Source organism: Passer domesticus, chromosome 15 (assembly GCF_036417665.1).
Source record: "Passer domesticus isolate bPasDom1 chromosome 15, bPasDom1.hap1, whole genome shotgun sequence".
NCBI classification, from domain to species: Eukaryota; Metazoa; Chordata; class Aves; order Passeriformes; family Passeridae; genus Passer; species Passer domesticus.
In genome coordinates, this window is record NC_087488.1 from 5,683,526 (window position 1) to 5,706,479 (window position 22,954).

Sequence of the window (22,954 nt, forward strand, 5' to 3'; positions counted from 1 at the left end):
GTAAAAACTAAGAGCCACAATATAATGTGACATGTTGTTTCCTCCAGAACTTCTCTTAGATTATCTGGACCAATCCTCAAGTCAGGTTCAACTGTTCAATTCTTAGACAGTCAGTCATACCATGGAAATAAGCAATGGTTTTGTTTTGGTCGGTTTGTTTTGGTTTTGGTTTTTGGTGGGGTTTTTTTGGGGGGGGTTTGGTGGGTTTTTTTTGGTTTTGGTTTGTTTTGGGGGTTTTTTTGTTGGGTTTTTTTTTGTGTGGGGGGGTGGGGTTTTTTTGGTTTTTTATTGTTTGCATCCTCAGATATCCAGCTAAAAACGTCAACATTTATGCCACAAATGTATTGAAAAACCATGGTGGTTGATCTAAATCAAAACGTAACCATCCCTGGAATGGCTATATCTCCTATTTTGGTCACACAGAACATTATTAAACGTTATTAAAAACCTTTAAGAACGTTTTATGTTTATTTTGTTTCAAAAAGATGATAGTTATCTGCACATATTCCAACCCCTGACATTTTAACTGCAGGTGGCAACGAGCAACTTTAACTCCAGGAGCAAGGCTGTAGTGAGCATGACAGTCTCCCCTGCTCTTCCAACCACACAAAAATTAGTACAGAATTACAGAATAGGTTGGAGAAGACATTTAAGATCTTGAATTCCCAGAGCCTTTCACCAGCCCATGGGCCTGTCTGGCTGTGCCTGCAGCACAGCAATGAGCGGGCTCTTCCCAACAGAGCCAAGTTCTCAGAGCAGCCATGAGATGTCAGCACAGACCACTGCTTCTGTGCAAACTTCCCGAAGAGAAAAGCTCCCTCAGCTGAGAGCATCCACGGTGCTCAGTGCCAGCACAAAGTGGGATTGACCCCGCAGGACAAACTGTGAGCATCCAAAATTGGGCATGACAGGGACAGTGCTGCTGCAAACACTGGCAAAAAGGGAGGGCAAGGTTTGAGGCTTTAATTAGGGTTAAAGCTGATGTGTGAAGCAGAGGAAGCTACTGCAGTCAAACAGCACTACAATGCTTTAGTAACAGGAAAAAATTGTAATTTTTGCAATTTAACTAAAACAACAATCCACTAATTAAAGACCCATGAGCTAAACCAGGGATAGCTCAAACTCTGGGCAGAACCTGGCCTTCCAAGTAGTTTTAGCTGGTCTTTAAGAACACTTGACCAAATTCCTGTGTGCTCATCATTTCTGGGCCAACTTAGAAGCACCAGGGAATCTCTCATGACCACGGTTATATCAAATTTGGGGGGAGTTTGACACTCTAACACAAAGCCAGAGCATTTATTCTAACCTTTTGCATCCTGAGATGGGGCAATTAAGTCTGTTAATTTGGGATTGACAGGAGGCACGGGGATATGGTTTTTTTTAATCAATATATCTTGGTTAACTAGGCACTGCTTCACTGCAAAGAATTTACAAGAGAAACCAGAGAAAAGGACATCTTTATTTAGGAAGCAGGCTCAAATTTCTTCAGGTTTTGTTTTTCCACTTTAAATAGTTGAGACCATTGAATTTCATTTGCAAGAAAGAGCCAAGGCCAGTGCTCCAGGATGGAGCCACCACTGGCCAGCAGGGCAGGGCAGCACCTCTGGGATGGCAGATTTGGGATGGGGGAAGAGCAGCTGTGCAAGGACAAATGGCAGCCTGAGAGAGGAGTGAGAGCTGTGAGAGGAACAGCTCTGCAGAGCCCAGGGCAGGAGCTGCTCCAGGGGCAGAGCTGAGCTTCCCTCGCTGTGCCCAGGGAGGTGCCCCAGGATGCAGAGATCCACCTGGAGAACCCCACACTGGAGGGGGTGCGTGTCCAAAAAGGGCTGGGATCTCCTGGGATGCCCGTGCTGGAGCAGGGTCCTGGCAGGGTTTGTGACCCTGCAGGGAGCCCACCCTGGAGCAGGGTGTTCCTGCAGCCTCTGGAAGGGGCTCACCCTGGAGCAGTTTGTGAAGAACTGCAGCCCAGGGGAAGAACTCGCTGGAGGAGTTCATGGAAGGTTGGGTCCTTTGGGAGGGAGGAGCAGGGGCAGAGTGTGAGGAGTCCACTCCCCGAGGAGGAAGATGCTTCACAAGCAATGTGTGATGAGCAGACTGAGCCCCCAGTCTTTGTCCCACTGTGACATTCAGGAGGCAGAGAATTGTGTAAAGCTAAGCCTGGAAAGAAGGGACGGGTGGGTAGAAAATATTTTTAAGATTTGGGTTTATTTTTCATTATCCTACCCTGATTGCTAATTAATTAAACTAATTTCCTCAAGCTGAGTCTGTTTTGCCCATGACAGTAATTGGCAAGTGACCTCTCCCTGCCCTTTTCTTGTCCCAAACTGAGCAGGTTTTGTGTCCCCTGCCCAGCTGAGGAGGATGTGTGTGACAGGGTGGCTGTGACAGGCACCTGCCATCCCCACAGGAATTATTGGCTGTGCAAGACAAATGCCTGGGCTCCTTTGCCCGAAGCTGTGTCCAAAGCAGTGCTGTCCCCCTGGCCATCAGAGGTGGGGACACAGAGACTGCTCTGCAGGAGCAGCACACACTGAATCCTTGTGGTGTCATTCACCAGCATGGCCTCTGAACATCTGGTGTGTTTCCATGTTTTTCACATTCAGGGATTCTTCTGACCTCCCCTGTCCTCCTGTGCACCCCTCAAGAGGTCCTGAAAGGAGTGCCTGTGCAGGGCAGGGGCTGTGGCACTCTCGGGCAGTGCTGCTCTGCTCTGTGCATCTGTTTCTCTTCACTTTTGATGTGGCAAATTACCAATGAGTACCAATTCACCAGAAAGCAATGGGAGCAGTCTCTCTCCTCTTCTCAGTAAAGGATTTGGGGGAAAACACAGCAAAGGACATGGTATTAAATAAACATTAATTTCAGTGAGAGGAAGAAGCTGATAAGGTCATTCCTTTCAAATTACATAAAGTCCTTTCTAGAATGTTTCCTCTTCCCAGTATAATTTTTCAAAATGTTCAATGCTAATTTGACTATTCCAAGCCATCTTTTGTTCTCTGTATTCAGAAGGAATTTCAGAGAAATTCAGGGGTTATGCAAACGTTCAGGAGCAGAAGATACTCTTTATTACCATTGTGCCAGATATTGCAGGAAGCCAGAATGAGAAATTTAGGAGAGCCATGGAAATGAGAATTGCTCTAATTCAATAAGAGATTCATTGGCTTGCTAATTAGATTTGATCACTTGAGTATTTTATATTGTAGCTGTGTAAATATCTTTTTAATACCTACCACATCTGACACAGGCACTTCAAAAGCGTTATAAAAACAGTAGAATAAATCTGCAGAAGAAGTTAAAGAAAAATAAATATCTTAGTTCTTTCTTGTCTTGGCAAATAATTCCCACTCTGAGATGTCATTTTATTTAATTTTACAACACTCAAAACCACTTTAAAATAACATCTGTAATAAATATTCAGAAAATAACTCAGATGATATTTTATTGTTACAGCTTGCAGTAATGTCTGAGTAACATCATACGAATTGCATTATAAATAGTTTCACCAGCACCGAAACATTTTACATAATTCACTTAAGCACATGGAATTTTTACTACAAAGGATTTTTTTCTTACATTTCTTATAGAGCTGATTTGGTATGCTTTAAGTTGTAAAATTACTCAATTACATGGTCCCAACATAAGGCAACATGGAAAATACCTGAAACCAATGTGGGAGCAACTAAGAATTACAAAATTATACTAGTTAGTCACAGAATTTCTACTGCTCAGTCTATTCAGGATTTTGAGCCTTATTTAATTCTGATAACAAGTAAGATCTGACAAGTAAGGTCTTAGCCCAGGATTCAGAAACTCTGGTTTTGTGTGACCTTGGACAAGTTTCCTGGCTCAGTTCTCCATTCACAACATGGCATTAAAATGCTCCTTTCTATCTCCAAAGCCTGTCAGCTCTCAGGAGCTCCCTGCCACTATATTTTCATTAAAAAATTGGTACTTTGGGACTAAGATTAGAGCTGAGCTTGGTGGGAGTGAATGTGCAATCTTAAACACAGGACAGACTGATAAAATTGTTCTGGAGTTTAACAGAGGTAGGTGAATGATGCCCTTTGTGCTGCTGGAGAATGGACAAGGGGCTTGCCCAGCGACAGAGGGTGCCTGACACAGCTCCTGAGTCACAGTCCTGAGCTGCAGAGTGCTGAGGGCCTCCAGAAATACATGATCTAACAGAAATGGAGGGGAGCTCTTATCACATTCAAGTCTCTACTCAGCACAGCAGACAGGGGAAAATTTCTTCAGTAACTTCAGTGGGCACTGAAGAGGAAAAAGTAGATTGTTTGGCACCCAAAATGAAATTCATGTGTCCTGCACGTTCAGTTTACTCAGCAGTTTCAGCACAAGATAAACATTCTAGCACAAAAGCACGTGCACAAACTTCATGGAAAAGAAGCATCATCAAAACTGCAAAGTAAAAACTGGAAAAATACATCAGATACATCTCCTGCATTGCAGAGCTGGAAAAGCAGCTAGTAATAAACTGGAGAGAAGTATGTAGGCTGATCATTGAGAGATTTGGGCTGTCTCCAGCAGTTAGAACATCTGGAAAACAGCTGTATCTTTCTCTTGCAGTGCACTCACCACTGCACTGCCCTGGAGAACTTCAGCATCACACCACTACCATCTGCTGGATTGCAGGATCCTGAATGGTTTGGCTTGGAAAGGATGTGAAATATCATTAGTCCAACCCCCAGGCCCCTGCCCAAAGTCCCTCTCCAGCTCTCCTGGAGCCCCTTTAGGTGCTGGGAGGGGCTTTAAGGTCTCCCCAGAGCCTTTTCTTCTCCAGGCTGAACAGCCCCAGCTCTCTCAGTCCATCTCCAGAGCAGAGGGGCTGAGTCCTCTGAGAATCTTCACGGCCTCATCTGCACCCACTCCAACAGGTCCATGTCCTTCTAAGAGCTCTCAGGAGAGCCCAAAATCTGACCTGCAAGGTCACTTTGCTGAGACAGCAGAAAAGAGAAAAGAAAGCAAGAAATCTGCCTTGTTCTAAGCAGCAAATGGACGTGTCTGATGAGCTGTCAGCTGAAATGATTCTGGAAATACAAACACTGCAGTGCACTCTCTTCTAAGGACACAAGGGTTTCCTAATTGACAACACGTGGAATGTTTCACTGATTTACCAGGGCCTTTGTGTTTTACAGCCACCTGTGAGGAAAAAGGCTTACAGCAGCTGACAAGATACTCAGCCTTGCACTCTTATTGCCCCTAGTGACCACATGGACCAAGCAATCTGAGTTATCAGGCTCTGCAGGGCTCTGTAGTTGCAAAGGCACCTGCTGCTCACAGAGCCTGCTCACGCTGCCGTTTCAGACCCACCACTCTTGCTGCCAGGAGGAACACGGCCCCAGTGAGCACTTCTGCCACAAAGGAGATCCAGACCAGGGCCAGGGACCAGCCAAACCTGATGTCGATTTCCACCAGCAGGTCCTTGCTCCTCAGGAGGCAAACAGCTTCTTGGAAGGCAGCAGCTGAGTATGCAATGTAGACACTGATCCCTGTAAGGGTAACGAGAGCTGAAAAGAGAAACATGTTCAGCTACTTAAGAGCCACTGAAGAAATTAAAAACAATTAATTGGATATGTCTTAGGTGCTCTTTCCCACTCCTTCCTATTCTAGCCAGGCCAGATTTGCAGATTACCTTTGAAATCTAGCTGAGGTTGGTTTCTTGGGCAATGAGGGAAGTAAAGGCAGGGTTATTTGTGTCCACTGAGAATAATGTGTTCTCACTGTTAAAGACTGAACCACAACATCTGGCAGCAAGCCTCCCTCAATAAACATCCAGTCCTGTATTTTACAGACATCTAATGCATGTGCATCTCTGTTTTCAGGGCTGCATTGTAATGTATCCTGATTCCTCACTGCTAAGCACCATGGACAGCATCTCCCTGTATGCAAGAAAGCCCACAGAGACCCAGATTCTTGATTTTCAGGTCACTGAATTGAGGCTGTTTCCTGAGTACTGTCACTTTTAAGTGTTTAATGTAAATTTGTTGGTTTCACTAACTCCCACCAAGTGTTGTGCTGCCACGACTATCCATCACTTCCAAATACCTGAGTCAAAGGCATCTTTGGGACAGACTAAAAATACATTAATAAGGGCACTCAAACAAGGAGCCAGATGTTTTCAGAATTAAAAGGCTGTTCTAAAGGTGTAGGGAATGGCACATGTGGAACAGATACACATTACCTCCTGAGCCTGGCATCCCTGTCAGTCAGAGGACAGGCACTGATGGAAATCACCCTTTACTGGATCAGCAGCAGAAAAGATGCTGCTTTAACCAGTAACATGGCCCTGGATAAAAAAACTGCAGTCCAGGGAAAGTAAATACTGAAACACTTTCAGGACAGAATAGTGTATTTGATTCTGAGAGAGAAAATTTTGGCATAGCTTTCTGTTAAATTACAATAAGTCCTGATGAGCTGCCTTTTTGCCAGAAATATATGTTTGATTAGAGGCAAACCAGGACAGAAGAGCATTGGGTTATCCATCAGTCCAAATGCATACTCATATTCCTGATTTTAACCATCATCTGATGCCTGTACCTTATTCTAGTCCTCTGCAAGGAGGGGCTAAAAATTGCTTCATACCTTTTGTCAGCAGAAATGGAAAAGACTGATTTGTTGACATTTTCAACAAATGTCAATTTGACTGAATTCTGTGCAGTTTCCTTTGCAAAATAAAAAAAAAAAAAAAGGGAAAAAAAAAGGAAACCTATAGGTTGTCCTGACATGTGGAACACATAAGTTCTGAGGGTAACTCCCACATTTCTGGAATGGCATCTCCAAATATCTTTCTGCTGAGAGAGAGCTACCTAAGTAACACTCAACTTTGTGAGTCTGAGTGTCCTCCAGAACTGTTCTGTGCATCCAGCCAGAGCAGGATGGGGGCTGGTCTCAGCCAAGGCCACCCCACAGTCTGCTCCTGCTCCCTGGGACACTGCCCCAGCTGCATGCCCAGAACCTCCTGAGGCACCCCTCTCCTGACCCTGCCTCTGTGCTGCCTTCCCCTCCTGCAGCCCCAAACAGCCGAGAAAGGCCCTGCCCCACTCCCCAGTGGGATAATCACGCTTGGCACTTCACAGCCTTTCATCTTTCACTATCTGCAGCAGTTTTCCAGCAGCCTTTTCAGTGAATACAGCTTTCTGCTGCTCTGAGGAATCAGAACTTGCTCTTCGTTTTAGGAGACAATCATAATGGGGGATGGTTGGTCGGTGTTAGAGCATTTCACACTAAAAAGCTCAGTCAAGGCTTTGAGACAGCAGCATTTGCTTCCAGCAATCTCTTAGCATTTTCTTCTTAAAAATAGGACTGTGTGAGCAGTTGATGAGAGCCAATTCTGAGGATCCCCTTTTCTGTTGGGAAAAATTTCTGTTTTAAGTTACATTGTGAAACAGCACTGGAAATCTGTTTGGAACAGAAGATGCAGATTTGAACACAGTTTTCCTACTTTGACAGAATGTTTTTAGGTTTCTTAATTCATAAATTAGTTTCTAAAACACAGTGGGTTTGGATACAGCAGCAGAGAAAAAATAAAAAGAAGAGTAAAAGCATTTTACTAGCTTCAAATTGAAATGTCACACTCCAACTAAAAAACTTCTGGGGGTTTTCTTTTGTGACCCACAGTTTGGGGACAACAGTCTAGATCAAAACTAGCAGTGAGGCTAAGCCAGGAATGCCTAAAAAGTCCCTTTTCAGGAACTCAATGCAAATTTCTTTTTAAAAACATCCATTTTCTGAATAGCCTCAAAATCAGTGCAACCCTACGTTTTAGTAATTCCATGGTCACTTTTCCATCTCCCCATTAGCCTGTCTGTAAAGAATTTGTGCACCATGCTGAGAAGTTATTGAATCTTTAGTGTCAGTGGGCACAGCACACACAGACTGTTCAAAGGGTGTCACTCCCCAAGGAGGGATATTTGCCTTTCCTCAGTAGCTCCATTCCAGAACCAGGACCCCAGCAGACACCAGCTGAATGAACACCAGCATTATTCTGAAAGCAAATTCCTGCTTTTAATCCCTGGGAAACAAGTGATGTTTCCCAGATACAACCTCTTGTTGTCTAAAACAGGCCAGGAGTTTGGTTTAGTACCTCCAAAAAGGAAAAGCAGTCCAGTCATTAGGAGCAGTAGGTAGGCCCTGGCAAGAATACTGATGAATCCAGTCATTCCTCCAAAAATCATCAGTATCAGGCTGAGGGGCATCAGGATGACAAATGTTCCATGCATGTCTGAAGAAAAATGAAGAGTGTTAATATTGTAATATTTTATTATGGTGTCAGTAGATGTACCAATAATCATTAAGTGCAGAGCCCCTGATCAGGATCAAAGCCTCATTCTGTGCTGCACAAACAAGAAATTGGACAAGCCCTTGGGTTTTCAGGGTAAATCAGCAGGACAAATATATGGTATGGAGGAAAAGGTGACAGGCAGAACAAACCCTCACAGGATCCCAGCCTGTGTTTCAAACACAGAGCACAGATATGGAGGATATGTCTACACAGATATATATGAGCAATCAAACTGTCCTCAGCTCTTGAGCCAGCTGGATATCAGGTGATGCACTGCATCCCAGGTAGGCACTGGCAACCCTAATGAAGAGTAGCCCTGTTATGTGAATCACACTGCTCTGCTTGGGAGGTGAGATCCAGCCATGCTTTGATTAAAGGTTCCTCTTCTGTCATGTGTCCTGTACTGCACTGATGTGGCAAATTGTTGACCTTTTCCTTTGTTGCAGCTGACCATCAACTAGAGGTAAATTTCCCCATCCAGCTCTGATTCTGTCTGTCACTGTTTTCTACAGCAGCTTCACTAAGTGCATTAACCTATCCTCCTCGCTTCCTCCCATGCTAAATGTTTTACATTAGTCTTTCTTGATCCCTATAACATTTTAATAGCTGTGTAAACAGAGGGTTGCTATGTATTTTTTCATATCACCCTGGTTTTTTCCATCATAAACCATTATTGTGTCATTGTTCCCTCTGGTGTAATCTATCCACAACATTCAACCCAACCTTATTTTAGAATAATCAAAAAAAAAGTAATTCCAGTATCAATTTGTTTCATCCCAGAGTAAAGTGCAGAGTAACTGAGAAAAGAAAATGTAAAATCCATATTCTGAAGAGGTCTAGGCTTCATTGTCTCATTTAATTTCACAGAGGAACAATACACCATTAGCTTAGGAAAAGGAATCACTTAAGAGCTCACAGTTGGTGTGTGATCAAATGATCAATTTTTAAAAGTCATTGTAACTGCCCATGGAATTGGAGCTGCTGCATCTGCTACTGGCTAAGGATCCAGCTCATCCTGTACAGTAGCACTACAAAGATCAGACACAATTTTGTGCATGTCCCTGCTCAGTTCCAGAAACCTGGAAGGTTAGGAAGGGTCTGCATGGCATCAAGGCAGACACTGTTGATGTTTGTTCTTGAGTAGAATGTGGTTTCCAGACGTTGTTTTGTGTAACACAGAAAATGCTAACCAAAAAAAAAAAAAAAAAAAAAAAAAAAAAAAAAAAGTGGCAAACAACAACGTTTTGGGAGGTGACAATTTTTTTTCTGCTTTTGGTATTATATTTTCATCTTCAGTCCCACATATGCTGACATCAGGACCAGCTGATGCTCAGAAATCATGAATTCAACATTCTGCAGTGAAGAGAGCACTTCCCCTCTTTGAGTCTAAAGCTGAGGACACTCCCTGTGCCTTCCTCCAGCAAAACTGGCCACAGCTGCTGTTCCTGGCCAACAAGCACAGACCTAAAGCAATTCTCAGTGCTAACAGCCAGATCAATCTTCAGCTCACCGGGAACAAACCAGCGTGTCAAAACTGCCTGCAAATCTCAGCTGAACTCCAAGATGAGAAATAGCCATGGAACTTAGTTCAGGAGTTCTGTGTGGTTAGAAGTGGTTGGGGTGTGCTGAGACACAGAACAGAGATTGGGCACCCCATTCAGTGCTCATATTCCAGAGAGGCAGCAGCCACTGGAGCGTGGTCTTCAGCCACATTTGAGCTTGCTGAGGGTTATTTGGTGTCATTTTGATTATTCCCCACCATTCTGACATCCATGTGTCATCTCAGCTTTGGTCTTGCAGTAAAAGCTGAAAAAGGTTGGCAGGATAAAATCTTGGGAGGATGAATTAACATTTGAAAAGTATGAATGTAGGAATGGTGCAAGTCTGTCCTCAGAGCTGGCCTTGCTGAGAGAGAACAAACATGACCAAGCTCATGGCTGGCTCTCTGCCTCGTGGTTTTCCAGGTGTGTCTCACCAGTCCAAGTCCCTGGTAACAAACTCCAGCTCAGGACAGCAGCACTAACTTGGCATTTCTTCGAATTTTCTTGTCATGGTGTGATTTCAGCTACTGCCACCTGAGCCAGGGCACATGGGTGAGCAAAACACACTCTGAATGGAACTTTGTGAAGGAAAGGGAAAAGAAAACCACACCAGAGCATCCTTTTGAGCTTCCTAGATTACATTAATCACCTGTGACAGTTGCAATATCAAAATAATTACAATTTTTTATGCCCTTTTAAGTGAAAATATAGAGTTTAGGGATAGCTCAACTGAAACCCACAAACCTCACTGTGGCCTTACTTTTCCTACCCACAGCTGGGATCACATTTCTCATTAATCATGGGCAGCTTTTTAAAAATCAAATATTTAGTGAATTCTATTTGGTTAAATAGTACTTTTATAATCTCCAGTGTTCTAGTTCAGTATCTAATACTCATTTGTACAATTGAAATCTGAAACTGCCTGGGAAACTTATTCTAAAATGCTGCCATGGAAACCACTCAGGAATCTGAATTCATGCCATCTGGCATATGATATTATGCCATTATATCCCTTGATTAGAGGAACAGAATTAGTTTATAGAAGAAAATGACTTAAAATATCTTTAGTGTGTTTCTGTCTTCAATAATCATCTGTGAAAGAAGTTAAAACATTCATTTTGCAGTCATTTTAGTGGGTTTTTTAGTTTCTGTTGAAATACACATTTATACATTATGTATTAAACATATAAAACATGTAACTGTCTTCATATTGATGAAATTGCTCTAATATTGGGGAAAAAAAAACCACCCTAAGCATTTTGCACAAGAAGAGGCATGTGCACTTTCTTGTAAAGCAGAATTCAGTTTCCCATATCTATTCTCAACACCTGAGTTTCCTGTTAGTCCAACATGAAAGATCCAATGATTTAATCTTGGAAATACTGAAAAAAAACTCATAGACTTTTTAAAAAGACTCACTTTTCTTGAAAAAAAAAAAAGAATCAAATTGCTTAACAGTGGTTACTGAAGTTTTACACTAGCTAGCCAAAGCTCTTTTACTAGAGCTCTGGCCAAATATCTGTAAGAATGGCATCTGTGTGTGTCCAGAACTGAGGATTTGGCAGGCATCTCTAAATTACCACCCAACACAGTTGTTGAGGAGTTGTTTGTGAAAGAAATCTGTGGAATTAAATAAAAACACTGAGCAGGTCAGAAATAACCAAGTGCAAGCCCAGCAGCTTTGTTAATCATCTCCTGTTAACATCCTGCAGCTTAATTGCTTCAAACTAACTTTGGATTTGTTTGCACAGCTTATAATAGCAAATAGTGCCTAGAAATCTGTAATATCACCTCATCAGAAATACTCCAAATGGCAGTGGCTCAGAAGAGCTTAATTAAGGGCCTGTTTGTCTTACCCAGCAGTAACTAAAGAGCCAGTCAAAAGACAAAAGCCTCCAGCTGAAACAGACTCCTGGCAGTTGTAAAACCAATGGGGCTGCTCCAGAAGGACTTGGCAAAGCCAGGAAGAAAAAGTGCACAGAGAAAATCTGACCTGCTTGCTAGGGAAAAAAGCAAGGAAACAACTTAGGAAACCAGTGAACAACTGAAAGAACTTGTCTGTGCTGAATGGGAATCTTCTGGTCTTGGGCCACAGGGACAGAAAGGCTGGACTCCCTCCTGTTCAACAGAGAAAAGGTGATGGAGGAGGATTGCTCACAGAGTTAGGGGTCTCCAGGATGATTAGCCAGGCTCTGGTCTGTTACATGTTCTGGCTTCCTGCTTTTCTCAAAAAATCTCTGAGCTGAACAGGAAGACCAGTTGCAGACAGCAGAAATGAAATTATGCTAGACCTGGAGCAGGTGGCACTGACAAAAACTGCAGTAGCAGGAATGGGCAGAATGATGAATGTGAGCAGTGCACCATGGCTCACATTCTGTTGCTGTGGTACCAATGAATCTGAAAATAAGAATATTCATCAGAACTTGTCACTGGTTTGGCCTCAGCTGCAGTGGTGCTGAAGTTATCTGGGATTTCTGTATATATTTACTGCTATATCTACAGTAGGTACTGAAGCAGATGTCCACTGGCACCTCCCTGAAGGAACAGTGCACTGTTGCTCAGAAACAGGTACACACCTACCAGACCAATTAAGCCAGAATTTCTGTGTGCATCATTTGGGTCTCATTTCACTTGGCCTCTGAAATGGCTCTTGCCCCAGCCCCAGCTGTTTCCTTCTGGTAGCTTCAAACCAAAAGAAAATCTGCAAAGAACTGTAAATCCCTCAGGAAAAAATGTCACAGTGGCCAAAGAATAGAGCATTCTTTCCAAGTGCAACTCAGTAAATATGGAGCAGGGTGAAGTGTGAAAGCAGCTGGTGCATGACTGTTACAGGGTCCACATGCTGTGAGGAAATCCAGACAAGTTTATCTCTACTATTAAACCCATTTTTTTGAGGAAGAAACCAAGGCAGCTGTTACATTAAAACAACTGAGGTATCAGAGCTGCCTCTGCTGCAAAGATCATTTCCCTGCAGGAAGCACGAACTTGAGTGCAGCCTCATGGTTCCAGTTACATTCGTGTCTAAAAAAGAAAAAATAAAAATGCTCTGGGGAGAATACTTCAAGCAGTTGTGCATGGGCAGCTGCACGCTCCAGTCTTGATTTTAGAACAGGAAAAACAATATGAGTGGAAACCACATCCATTAAATGCTCATTTCTAGATGGGACAGGAATAGAGGAGAGCACTAAAAATGGACCTGTAAAAGGAGACCAATCACTGGCCATATTGTTCAAATCTCTGACAAAAAATCAGGATTGCCAGAGGCTTAATCTTACTTTGTAGGTACCTAATGCAGATGGTTTGTGTGTCACACAGACAGTAAGAAAAAACAGCTGTTCCTCTCATGTTATTTTTTATAACTCCAGCCCCAGCTCTGCAGTGCTGGTGGGACCCTGCAGCAGCTCAAGTGCAAAGCTGAGATTTAAGAGAAATTGACTGGTTTTGAATAGAAATATTTACTATATTTTTCATTTTGCAAGGATTACACTGGTGCTGCCTTCAGCTAAATCTGTATTGACATTTATTTATTATTAACAACATAGGTTTTGGTGAATGGAAAATATTTTTATGACAAAAATGTCTAAGAGCAACTTTTCACCAGTGTAACAAGTTGAGGTTTCTTGTTTGGGTTTTTCTTTTATTTTAAGAAATTCTTTTAGAAAAGTCGAATTCTATGGGAAAAGTTTTCAGCTGATTAAGCACTGCCATTATTTCTACTCAGCAGCTTCCCTCTCTCTCTGTGTGATCCTCAGCATCAAGATCTGATTTTGGATGTCACATTTCTGTTACTGGAAAATGGCAAAGCTGCTCAGAACTCGATGCAGTTGCCTTTGAAGTCAGTGATATCCTTATTTTGTCATTTAGAGAGAGATAGATTCAGCTTACCATGAAAAATGCTGTCTTGCTGCTTGTCTGCCATAGCTGGCACAGGAGAACACGTGGCAAGGCAAAATATCAGAGGTGTCTTTGCTGACAAATTTAAATTCTAAGGGGAATTTTCTGAGGGCTATCTTTAATCCTAGGAGTCACCAAGACACTCTAATAACTGTCTAAATTACTGAAAGTGATTGTTTCATTTTATTCCTGTTTGGGCCAGAGGAAAGTGTGCATCTCCCATGAAAAATAATTTTATTAATGCAGAACTTTCAGAAAAGTTAGTGCAAGGCAGTCAAGTGGTATTTTTCTTTAGACAGTGGCTGATGTTTTAAACACATAAATAACCAGGCCATAGTGTAATCTGTAAGAGGGAAATATTTTATCCACTGTGGGTTTGAGGGGAGGGAGGATATAATGTTCAGCTGGGGGGAGTGGTAAGAGAAAGGGAAGGCTAATGAAGAGGAGGAGTGTGTTTGTGTGCAGTCCATTAGAGGAGCACAAGAGCACTCCTGTGATGTGAAACACATCACAGTCCCAGGCTCAGCTAGCCCTCGGTTGATTGCCTGGGTGATATTGCTGCTAGCACAGGGTTTTAATTCATGCACCCAATTATTTTAATTTGCCAGGAGCTCAATTTGAAGTACACAGTAAGGCTAATCTGCTGGGTTGAAGAGGGGAGATATTGGAAATGTGGAGGAAGGGACCATGGAGGCTTTTCATTCTCTAATGAAGGGTTTGTTTTCTGGCAGTGGCCAGCATTTCTGTTTCCATGTAGGCCCAGCTCTTTACACTCACACGGAGACTTTCTCCAGTCTCTTTGGCACTCGTGGCTGGTTCAGACATGCCAGAAGGTGCATTCAAACTCTGGAGAATGAGGGATGTGACCAATGTGTGACTGAAGTGCCTACTTTAGGAGACAGTCCTTTAAAGTCCTTTTAGGAATAATCAGAAAGAAACAGGTTTGGTGTTGCCAGAGCTCATGAAGTTCAGTGCCAATCTAGATGGAATGAGATTAATCCCATGTGACTGTGCTTCACAGACACCTTCACAGGCACACAGAGACAAAAATGTCATTTTTGTGAAGTAACCAATTAAAGCTGTGCAATTATCTTGTTTGCCACATAGAGCAACAAATGAAGAAACTGCTGTAACTACACTGCAATCCATGATCACAGAATTTCCCTCCAAAATTCTTGTCAAAATGTGTTGTAGATGAAGACGGCTTGCCATGATCTGCCTAAATATGATTCAGTGGCCACAGTCAGAAACATTTAAAAGAGAAGAGTAAAGCGGGTGTAAAAGGTACTATCTCAGGACCTGATGAATCTAGATGTCACTTAGAAATATCTGCATTTTCTGGAAGTAATAAGCACTGACATGGTACTTTCTATGTTCAGCAGCTACTGCTGAGGATCTGTAGCCTCACCACACTGAAACTGCATTGAAGCTGAGCAAAAAAAAAATCAAAAAGTTAACTCAGTAGGGCATTCCAATCAAACATAGCAGGTTCTTTCAATTGAAATATCTTTGATTTCTTCTCTCATCACTTTTAGGCAGACTCTGCCTGTTTATAATAAAATATGCAAGTGTCATTGCAGACCTGAAGTCTTTTTCCAGGAACATAAAAATAGTACTTGATGTGAAAGAGAGAGAAAAAAACCTCTCCAAGGCCCGGAAGAGTCTGTAAACATAATTATTAATACAATTTTTATTCATATCCACTATTTTCTCACACTTCATGACTCACAAAGAGCCATCCTTTGTTTCCAAGCCAACATCATTTGTATAACCAAAAGAGCACTGCTTTTTGGTTTTGTTTTGTTATTTAATGAAGAGCTGCAATCTCTCACCTGAGAAAAATAACCTTTTGCAAATATGCACACAACTTTTGAAAAGCAAATGGTTTCATCCTGAAATGTTGGACTATCACCAGTGGAGGTGCTGACATTTAAAACATGATCAGGGAGGTTCAGTTAATGCTGACCCCTCAAAGGCTGGAGTGATCCAGCAGACAATCAGTGCCACTTGTTTCAGAGCCATCGAGCAGCTACAGCCCTCTGCTTTGAGCATGGAGGTTAAAGAAATGGCACTTCTATTTGAGAGCAGAGAGACGTGCTGGGCTGTGAGTCCTGGATGTGTTTAAATGCTGGGCTGTGAGTCCTGGATGTGTTTAAATGATGGGCTGTCAGTCCTGGGCCTGCTGATGTGTTTATTTGGCTGCCTCAGGAGCTCCCTGGGATGTGACTCCTCCCGAACCTTCCCAGGACAGCTGTGACACAGCCCCAGCACCTCCCAGGCTTCCTCTGTCTGCTGCACCTGCAGCTGGACCACCAGATGCTGCTCCAGGAAACTAAAGACCCTTTAAGCCTCTCTGGAGCCCAGGGAGTGGCTGGTTTTGAGGGAGAGAGTTCCATTTTAAGAAACAGGACAAATGCATGTATTCTGCAGAGTCAGGGAGAAGAAGTAAGTACATAAAAAATTGTAAATAACAAGCACATACACGAGGGTGTGTGAGGAAAGGATTGTGCCAAATATATAATGCAAAGATGGTAATTCATCTTCTAGGAGATGCCTGTAAGTATTTGAAAATGTTCAGTTTGGACTTTTTGAAAACATTCTGGCACTGACAAATGAATCTAAAGAAAAAGAAGAAAATATATTACAAGCCTAATGTTTTTGAACACGATGTTCTTCAAAGACTTTGAACACTGCTTTTGGTCATTGATTTATTTTCTTAAATTCTCCCATACTTAAGTATTTTATCGGTGCCAGGAGTCCCACTGAAACGCTAGAAAAGTAGCTGTGTTAAAGATTAGTTTAAATGTGTTCTTAAGCATTTTCAGTGATCAGACTCCTTTGAGGTGACTGTGAACACTTTTGCCTTTTATTTTTAGCAATTGTGTACCTTCCTGTGCCATTCCAGTCAGAGATTTAGCTCCTGTGGAAGAAATTAGCTGAACTTGTTACCAAATAGATGGTTATTTCAACAGTAAACACACTTAAAGACCACAGGCAGTGACAGATAATGTACAGAAGCAGAGTCAAAACACTTTCTCAGTGAATTTCCCCTCTGAATCAGAAATGAGTCCTTGTAATTGGCCAGGGAGGGAGGGAAGGATGGATGGAAATACAAAATAATATAAACACTACTCACACAAAAGCTGTCTGTGTGAATCGGTGATGTTCGCATTCTCGTGCCAGAAGGGGTTTATCAAAGGGTAACATTCACTCCTCACTAGTAGAAAAAGGGGGAAAATTACACTATTATATCTGTTTGCTACTTGGTTCTTTGCATGTACATATAATTCATATAATACTAGCTGCTTCTAAAACAGCCACTCCTAGGTAGGGAAGGAAATGAGAGGATTTTGAGCACGCAGCATCAGCTGCTCCCGTGGGGTCTGACCGCTGGAGTCAACAGGGAAACATCTGCTCATTGCAGAGGGGCTCAGTGCACAGCAGAGAGAGAATTCCTGCAACTGCTCCTTCTCCCTGCTCCTCTGGAAACAACATGCTTTCTTGCCTATGGCAAACATTACTTGCTCCTGGCTTTTAAGAGTGCAATCAAAGCCGAAAGTTAAATGCCTAGCATATAAATTAACTACATGGGGAAAGACCTATATATTTATCTAGGATTATAATAACCCCATATGATGATACATAATAATACTTATATTTAAAACTTATATTTAAATTATATATTTAATTGTATTGTTTATGTAAACAAACTATATAGTGTTTATATTTTTATTTGTTGTATTATTTATAATTTTAATGGCTTTAACCCAGAACTTTCGCCCCTTAATTTCCTGAGCCAAATTAAAAGACATCTCCTTCCTTCTAAATGGTTAACCTTTATTAGATTATCTTGAATTAAAAGTTAATGTAAAATCAGGTTACAGTAGCAGAAAATTCTCTCTCCCCATGTCTCCTTCGGCAAGTGACCGGGGAGGTATTGACAGGGCACTGCCCACGGGTGCCGGGCACGGCCGGGGAGCGCCCGTCCTTGAGCCGCGGAGAGCCGGAGCTCCGCGGGCAGCGGGCACTGCCCCCGAGCCGGACCCCGCATCCCCATCCCGCATCCCCATCCTCGCATCTTCACAGGCGGACCCTGCAGCCGGACGGACACTGCACCCTCATCCCGCATCCCCATCCCGCATCCCCATCCCGCATCCCCATCCCGCATCCCCACCGGCGGACCCCCGCAGACGGACCCCGACCCGAGACTCCCGCAGGTTTCTCCCCGCACCCCTGCGCGCAGAGCCCGCGGGCGGAGCGCTCCGCTGCCGCGGGCCGGCCCCGCGCACTCACCGCGGCAGGTCCGCCAGAGCCCCGAGTGCGAGCTGAGCGCGTCCGTGCCGTTCTGGGACGCCTCCAGCTTGGAGGCATCGATGATGTACCAGAAGTCGGTGGCGATGGCCACCACGAGGAAGACGAAGCTCGAAAGTCCCACCAGGGCCACGAAGAAGGAGAGCGCGCCCAAGTTAACCCTCATGGTGCCGCCGCCGCCGCCGCGCCTCGCCCGGCCCCGCGGCCGCGCAGGTAGCGCGCCCCGAGCCCCGCCCCGGCTGCTCCGCGCCCCGCGGGCGGACCGGGCACCCCGCGGGCGGACCGGGCACCCCGCGGCCGCGCAGACACCCCGGCTGCCAGCCCGAGCCCGGGCGAGCCCCCGCGGGCGTGTGCGGAGCGAGCGCGGAGCGCCGTGCGGTCAAAGGGACCGGGCATGGGCATCCCCATCGCTCCGGCAGCCTCGGGATGGGCTCACCTCGCAGGGGAGAAAGCTCCTGCGTTCCGAACAGCTCTGTCTGTGAGGGGAGGAGGAGGCAGAAGCCGAGGTTTGGGGAGCAGAAACACGGTTTGTGCTCCGGCAGCCTTTCTGGTATATTTACAAGAGATCCCCTCCTGTTCTGTGCCTTCCAGCTGCCCACCTCAAAAGGCCAGCTCTAACCTAATTTGAAAGGGGTGTGAGGGAAGGCAGTAGCGTGGCATTTACTGCCCGGTGCAGTGATGTCTGTACCCTGCTCGGGATCATTTTCCTGTTAGAACGTCACCGATGGAGGGAAAGACACAAGCTCCCTCTCCAGAAACTACAGTTACTGAGGTGCTCATGTGTGAGCCCTAAAGCCACACTCCACCCAGCCTCCTGCTCATCTTCAACCCGCTGAAATCTGTTGAGTAACAAAGTGTATTTCAGTAATAGCCTTGTTTTCAAACCCACAGAGGATTTACTCCGGTGTTTTACTGCGTCTCTCCACTGGCATAAAGATACTGTGCAGGTAGGGTCAATGGGGCATCTTGTTTTTTTCCTTGTAATTCACTTCAGGCCTTCCAGGGAATTGCTAAGTAACTCTGAGTAATTAAAAAAGTCATTCCCATTTATTTTCTGGCATGGACACTGGGCAGAATGTGTGACATCATTACCCATCCATGGCAACAAGCTATTGTGAACCAGTAGGGCTTCAGCAGTAGGATCAGTTAAAAGGAACATTTTCCTTGAGAGACAGTGTTTAAATAAACACAGTAATCATGACACTACAGACCACATTTTGCTCTGCAAAACTACTGAAAGGTGTATATGGCTGGGAATATAATTGTCTTTATATTCAAGAATACACTGTTAAGCAGCCACAGCATCATTCTGAGCTCTTGCCATCTATTTCTCACATGTCCAAGTTGTATCTGTAAGCTGTGAAAATGCCTCTGTAGTTCCACAAACCAGGCAGCTGCTACCTCCTTGTAATTGCAATGTTTGGGTGATACAAAGTTAATGAAGCAAAGTGAAATGTTTTGTTAGACTAACTAATGCAGGGAGACAAAATGAGCAAGCCTTGGGGCACAATCTTAACTGGGATCCCAAGCTTGTCTCTTTTTTTCCAACTACATTTGCAGAGTTACTTGAAAGTTTAAATTAGCCCCACAATACCATGTCTTAGACAGAGGTTTTATCAGTTCTCTTCTCATAAATCTGAACCAGAGGCACTCATACTCCTGAATCATCACTCCCCTGCAATGATCTGCCACTGTCATCTCCCAGTTAAATCCAAGGGAAAGCAAAGGGTGTAAAACTGGAGGAACATTTAACCCAGTTGGATACAAGCTGTTAATCAGGAATGAGATGCTTATCAGTGATACTCTGTGTCTTGGAGAGGTTTTGTTCTGATCTTGGGGCCCACGAAGTTTGTACATGTGCTTATTTTTAGAAACTTTATTAAATAATCTATTTCAGCCATCGAGATGTGTGGAGGTCCTTGTAGACTCTGTCTAGACTTACTTTACAGTAAACCAAAATTAGAGCCTACTAACCCCAGGTCCTTTTTTGACCAGGCTGATGACAAACATTTATATCAATAGTAAATCAACTCTACATAAAGGTTTCATTTCCACATCACCATAATTTTTTTAGGCATTTATTGCCATGCTAAGGAACAAATAATTCCTGCAAAGTCATAAAACTAAAAACATAGTTTACAAAACAATTTATTGTATTCATTGGGAAATATTTATAATGAAAGGAAAAAGCCAGTAGTGCAAATTATTTTCTCTAGAAACTCAATTTCAATTTCCTGAGATCTCTGAATGTTAAACTAGGATCTATAGCATTAAAGATTCATAATTTTAATCTAGGCTTAGCTTTATGGAGAAGGAACACTTTGCTTTGCATAGACTAGGTGTTGGTTGCATCTGCCAAAGTCAATCTGCTGCTCAGAACAACAAAGATAATTCAGAATATGCTCTCAAAGTTGCAGTCCAATTATTAGTCCCCAGAGTGTGATGCAGCAAAAGTATCAGCCTCTTCCAGCCTGAGCAGGGCAAAGCTTGTGTAACTTTTACCCTCTCTGTTCTGCTTGCAGGGTTACCTGGGTGTTGGAGGATTCAGAGGGCATTGTGCTCTGGGAATCACCAGCTTTGCTTCCCAGGACTTTTCCTGGGTAAAATTCATCTCCAGGGCAGTTTTAACTCAACTGTTCTGAACCTGTGCTGTTCAGGTGCAGCAGAATCCCACTGAATTCCTCAATTTTCCCCAGTGTTTCTTTATTTCATATCCTCTCCCAGTCTGTATTTGTGAAGAGTTTACAAATAATCTACTAGAAGTAGATTATTTGTAAACTGAAGAAGGGAGGGATTCACACAATGTTTATCCACCTGACTGTAGGAAAGCCAGCCAGTGCAAGTGTGCACCAATGACTGTAATTAACTGCTGCCATGGCAACAAACACACTCAACACATCTAATTTCATTCACAATCCTCTTCCAGGAAATATCACATTTTTTTTCTCCTGTTTTTTCTTTTGTTTTGTTTTGTTTTGTTTTTGTTCTTTTTGTTGAAGAATTAAATTCAAAGGCAGTTTTACCATTCAGCCTTCCAGTAAAGCTAATGGGATTCTGGAGTTTATTGTTCTTTTAAACTTACCACAACAACTTCCCCTGTGGCTCAAAAGAGAAAAGCTGTTAGACAATATACACTATTACAATTTTCAGATTCAATGCCCTTGGAAATTAGTAACTATTGCTGGTTGATCTGAGGTTTGGCTATTCCTTCTCAGATTTAATATTTTCATCATGCACTTGTGCACATCCAGTTTTGAAGAGTCACAACCCACAATGAATTTAAAAAAGGACTGACCAGTCACAATTTATCTCTGACGAGAGACTACAAGACATACAATGTCCTGACTCTTATTCAGTATTACCTGATCTGCCAAAAAAACCCCATGGAGTGTCAGCTCATGACACTGAATTCAAAGGGGGATTGCAGGAGGGACACGCCTGAAGCAACCAGCACAGCCAACTTCTTGGTACTTAATTAAACTGGCCCAATTCATCATTTCAAACAAACAATTAAACCTTGGTAAAGTTGTCTGGCATGTGAGGTAAATTTAAACAAATTCCTAGGTCACATGGCTGTGAGGAAGACAGGAAATGCAACTTCGGTGCATCCTTAAAAAAGAGGTAAATCTTAGGAATTTGCTGCCGAAGCCCTCTTGTGTGTAGTACAGAAACTGCAGCTCCCTAAACAATTTTCATTATCACCCACGTTACAACATCTGTAGCCACAGATCTTCTGCAGCCACGAGATATTCCTGTTTTGCCCAAATATTATGCATATGTGAAATGAGGTATCATTTTTCTCTACTTTTCTTAGAAAAGCAATTGCAGTAGCTCCATTTCTCACGTAATGAAACTTTGTGTTTTAAAGTCCCCATATAGTGGAGATTTTTAGCTACTCCTCTAATGACACTAAGCCTGTGTACCAGTAAGTGCCTCTTGCTGCAGACCGGTGAGATTTTGTGACAAATACAATCTGCTTTGCCTGCTTAGTACTCCACAGCAGTGAGGAGCATGCCAGCAGAGAGAGACACTGCAGTAATAATTTATGTGGCAGTATATCACCACAGGAAGTAAAATAATGTTCTGCTCTTTCACAGGAGACAGATAAAAGGAGGACAAATCTCCAAAGCATTTTTGTCAGATATCCATCCAACAAAATTCCCCACAGAAACTGCAATGAGATATTTGAATGGCTTCTGTGTTTTCCATTTCATTGCCACTCAAAACACTTGACCGTAAAAATAGGGAAAGATTATTTAATTATTTTAAAAATTATTTAGTAATTCTTAGCCTTTGTTGAGGGAGGCAGATGATGAGACATCTAGAATTAGATACAGACTATGCTACTACATTCCAAGGTTTTTAATCGACTAATACTTCCTACTACTCAAGAAAAATACAAGGATCATCTATAGCAATTGATATTAGCATCATATGCTAATGAAGTAATTAATATGTAAATACCCACTGTTGAACAAGATTCTCCTGCTGAAAGATAAAACAACTTCAGCAGCGCCAGCAGACTTGCCACGGAGGTGAACTGGAACACAGATGGGAGTTTGGAGCACACCTCTGTCTGTGATTTTGCACCAAGGGCTGCTCAGTGTCCAGCTGCTGAGCTGCCCTGTGCCCACACACCATTGCACCTCTGCACTGACCACACAGCCCAGGGCCAGACCAGCTGCCAGCTCCCACTGCAGACGAGCTCAGCTGGGAAAAAAACCTAAACACCTAAAACACCATGGTCCAAAACGTAGATACTAAAATCTGGTGGTCTAATCCTGTTAGGCAAACTCCTGTTGTTAAAGCCTCCCAAAGACTCTGGTTATGATGTTTCCACTCAATTATTAACTCAGTCTTGTTTATTTCACCTGGTTTATACGTAATTAAAAACTCTTCAGAGTTAAGC

The 22,954-nt window shown here is 43.1% G+C and overlaps 1 protein-coding gene across 2 annotated transcripts; it reads right to left on the bottom strand.

Annotated features, from left to right (window-relative positions):
- Positions 1 to 3,179: 3,179 nt before the first annotated feature.
- On the bottom strand, positions 3,180 to 18,313 carry TMEM114 (transmembrane protein 114). 2 transcript variants are annotated; one of them, XM_064390355.1, is made up of 4 exons: positions 18,028 to 18,293; positions 16,871 to 16,951; positions 8,102 to 8,239; positions 3,180 to 5,507 (listed from the first exon to the last, which is right to left on the bottom strand). In XM_064390355.1, exons 1-4 carry the CDS (start codon positions 18,209 to 18,211, stop codon positions 5,293 to 5,295), a joined length of 618 nt encoding a protein of 205 aa, XP_064246425.1. In that variant the 5' UTR covers positions 18,212 to 18,293; the 3' UTR covers positions 3,180 to 5,292. The 2 variants fall into 2 exon arrangements, with proteins under 2 accessions (XP_064246425.1, XP_064246426.1); XM_064390356.1 differs by having other exon boundaries at positions 3,182 to 5,525; positions 18,028 to 18,313.
- Between the last annotated feature and the right edge of the window lie 4,641 nt (positions 18,314 to 22,954).

Coding starts and splice junctions, on each gene's coding strand:
- TMEM114 (XM_064390356.1), bottom strand. CDS start 18,211: ATGAGGGTTAACTTGGGCGCGCTCTCCTTCTTCGTGGCCCTGGTGGGA. Junction 8,240..16,870: donor TTCACACAGACAGCTTTTGT/GTGAGTAGTGTT, acceptor ATTTTTCTTCAG/ACATGCATGGAACATTTGTC. Junction 5,526..8,101: donor ACTGCTTTTCCTTTTTGGAG/GTACTAAACCAA, acceptor TTCTCTTTTCAG/CTCTCGTTACCCTTACAGGG.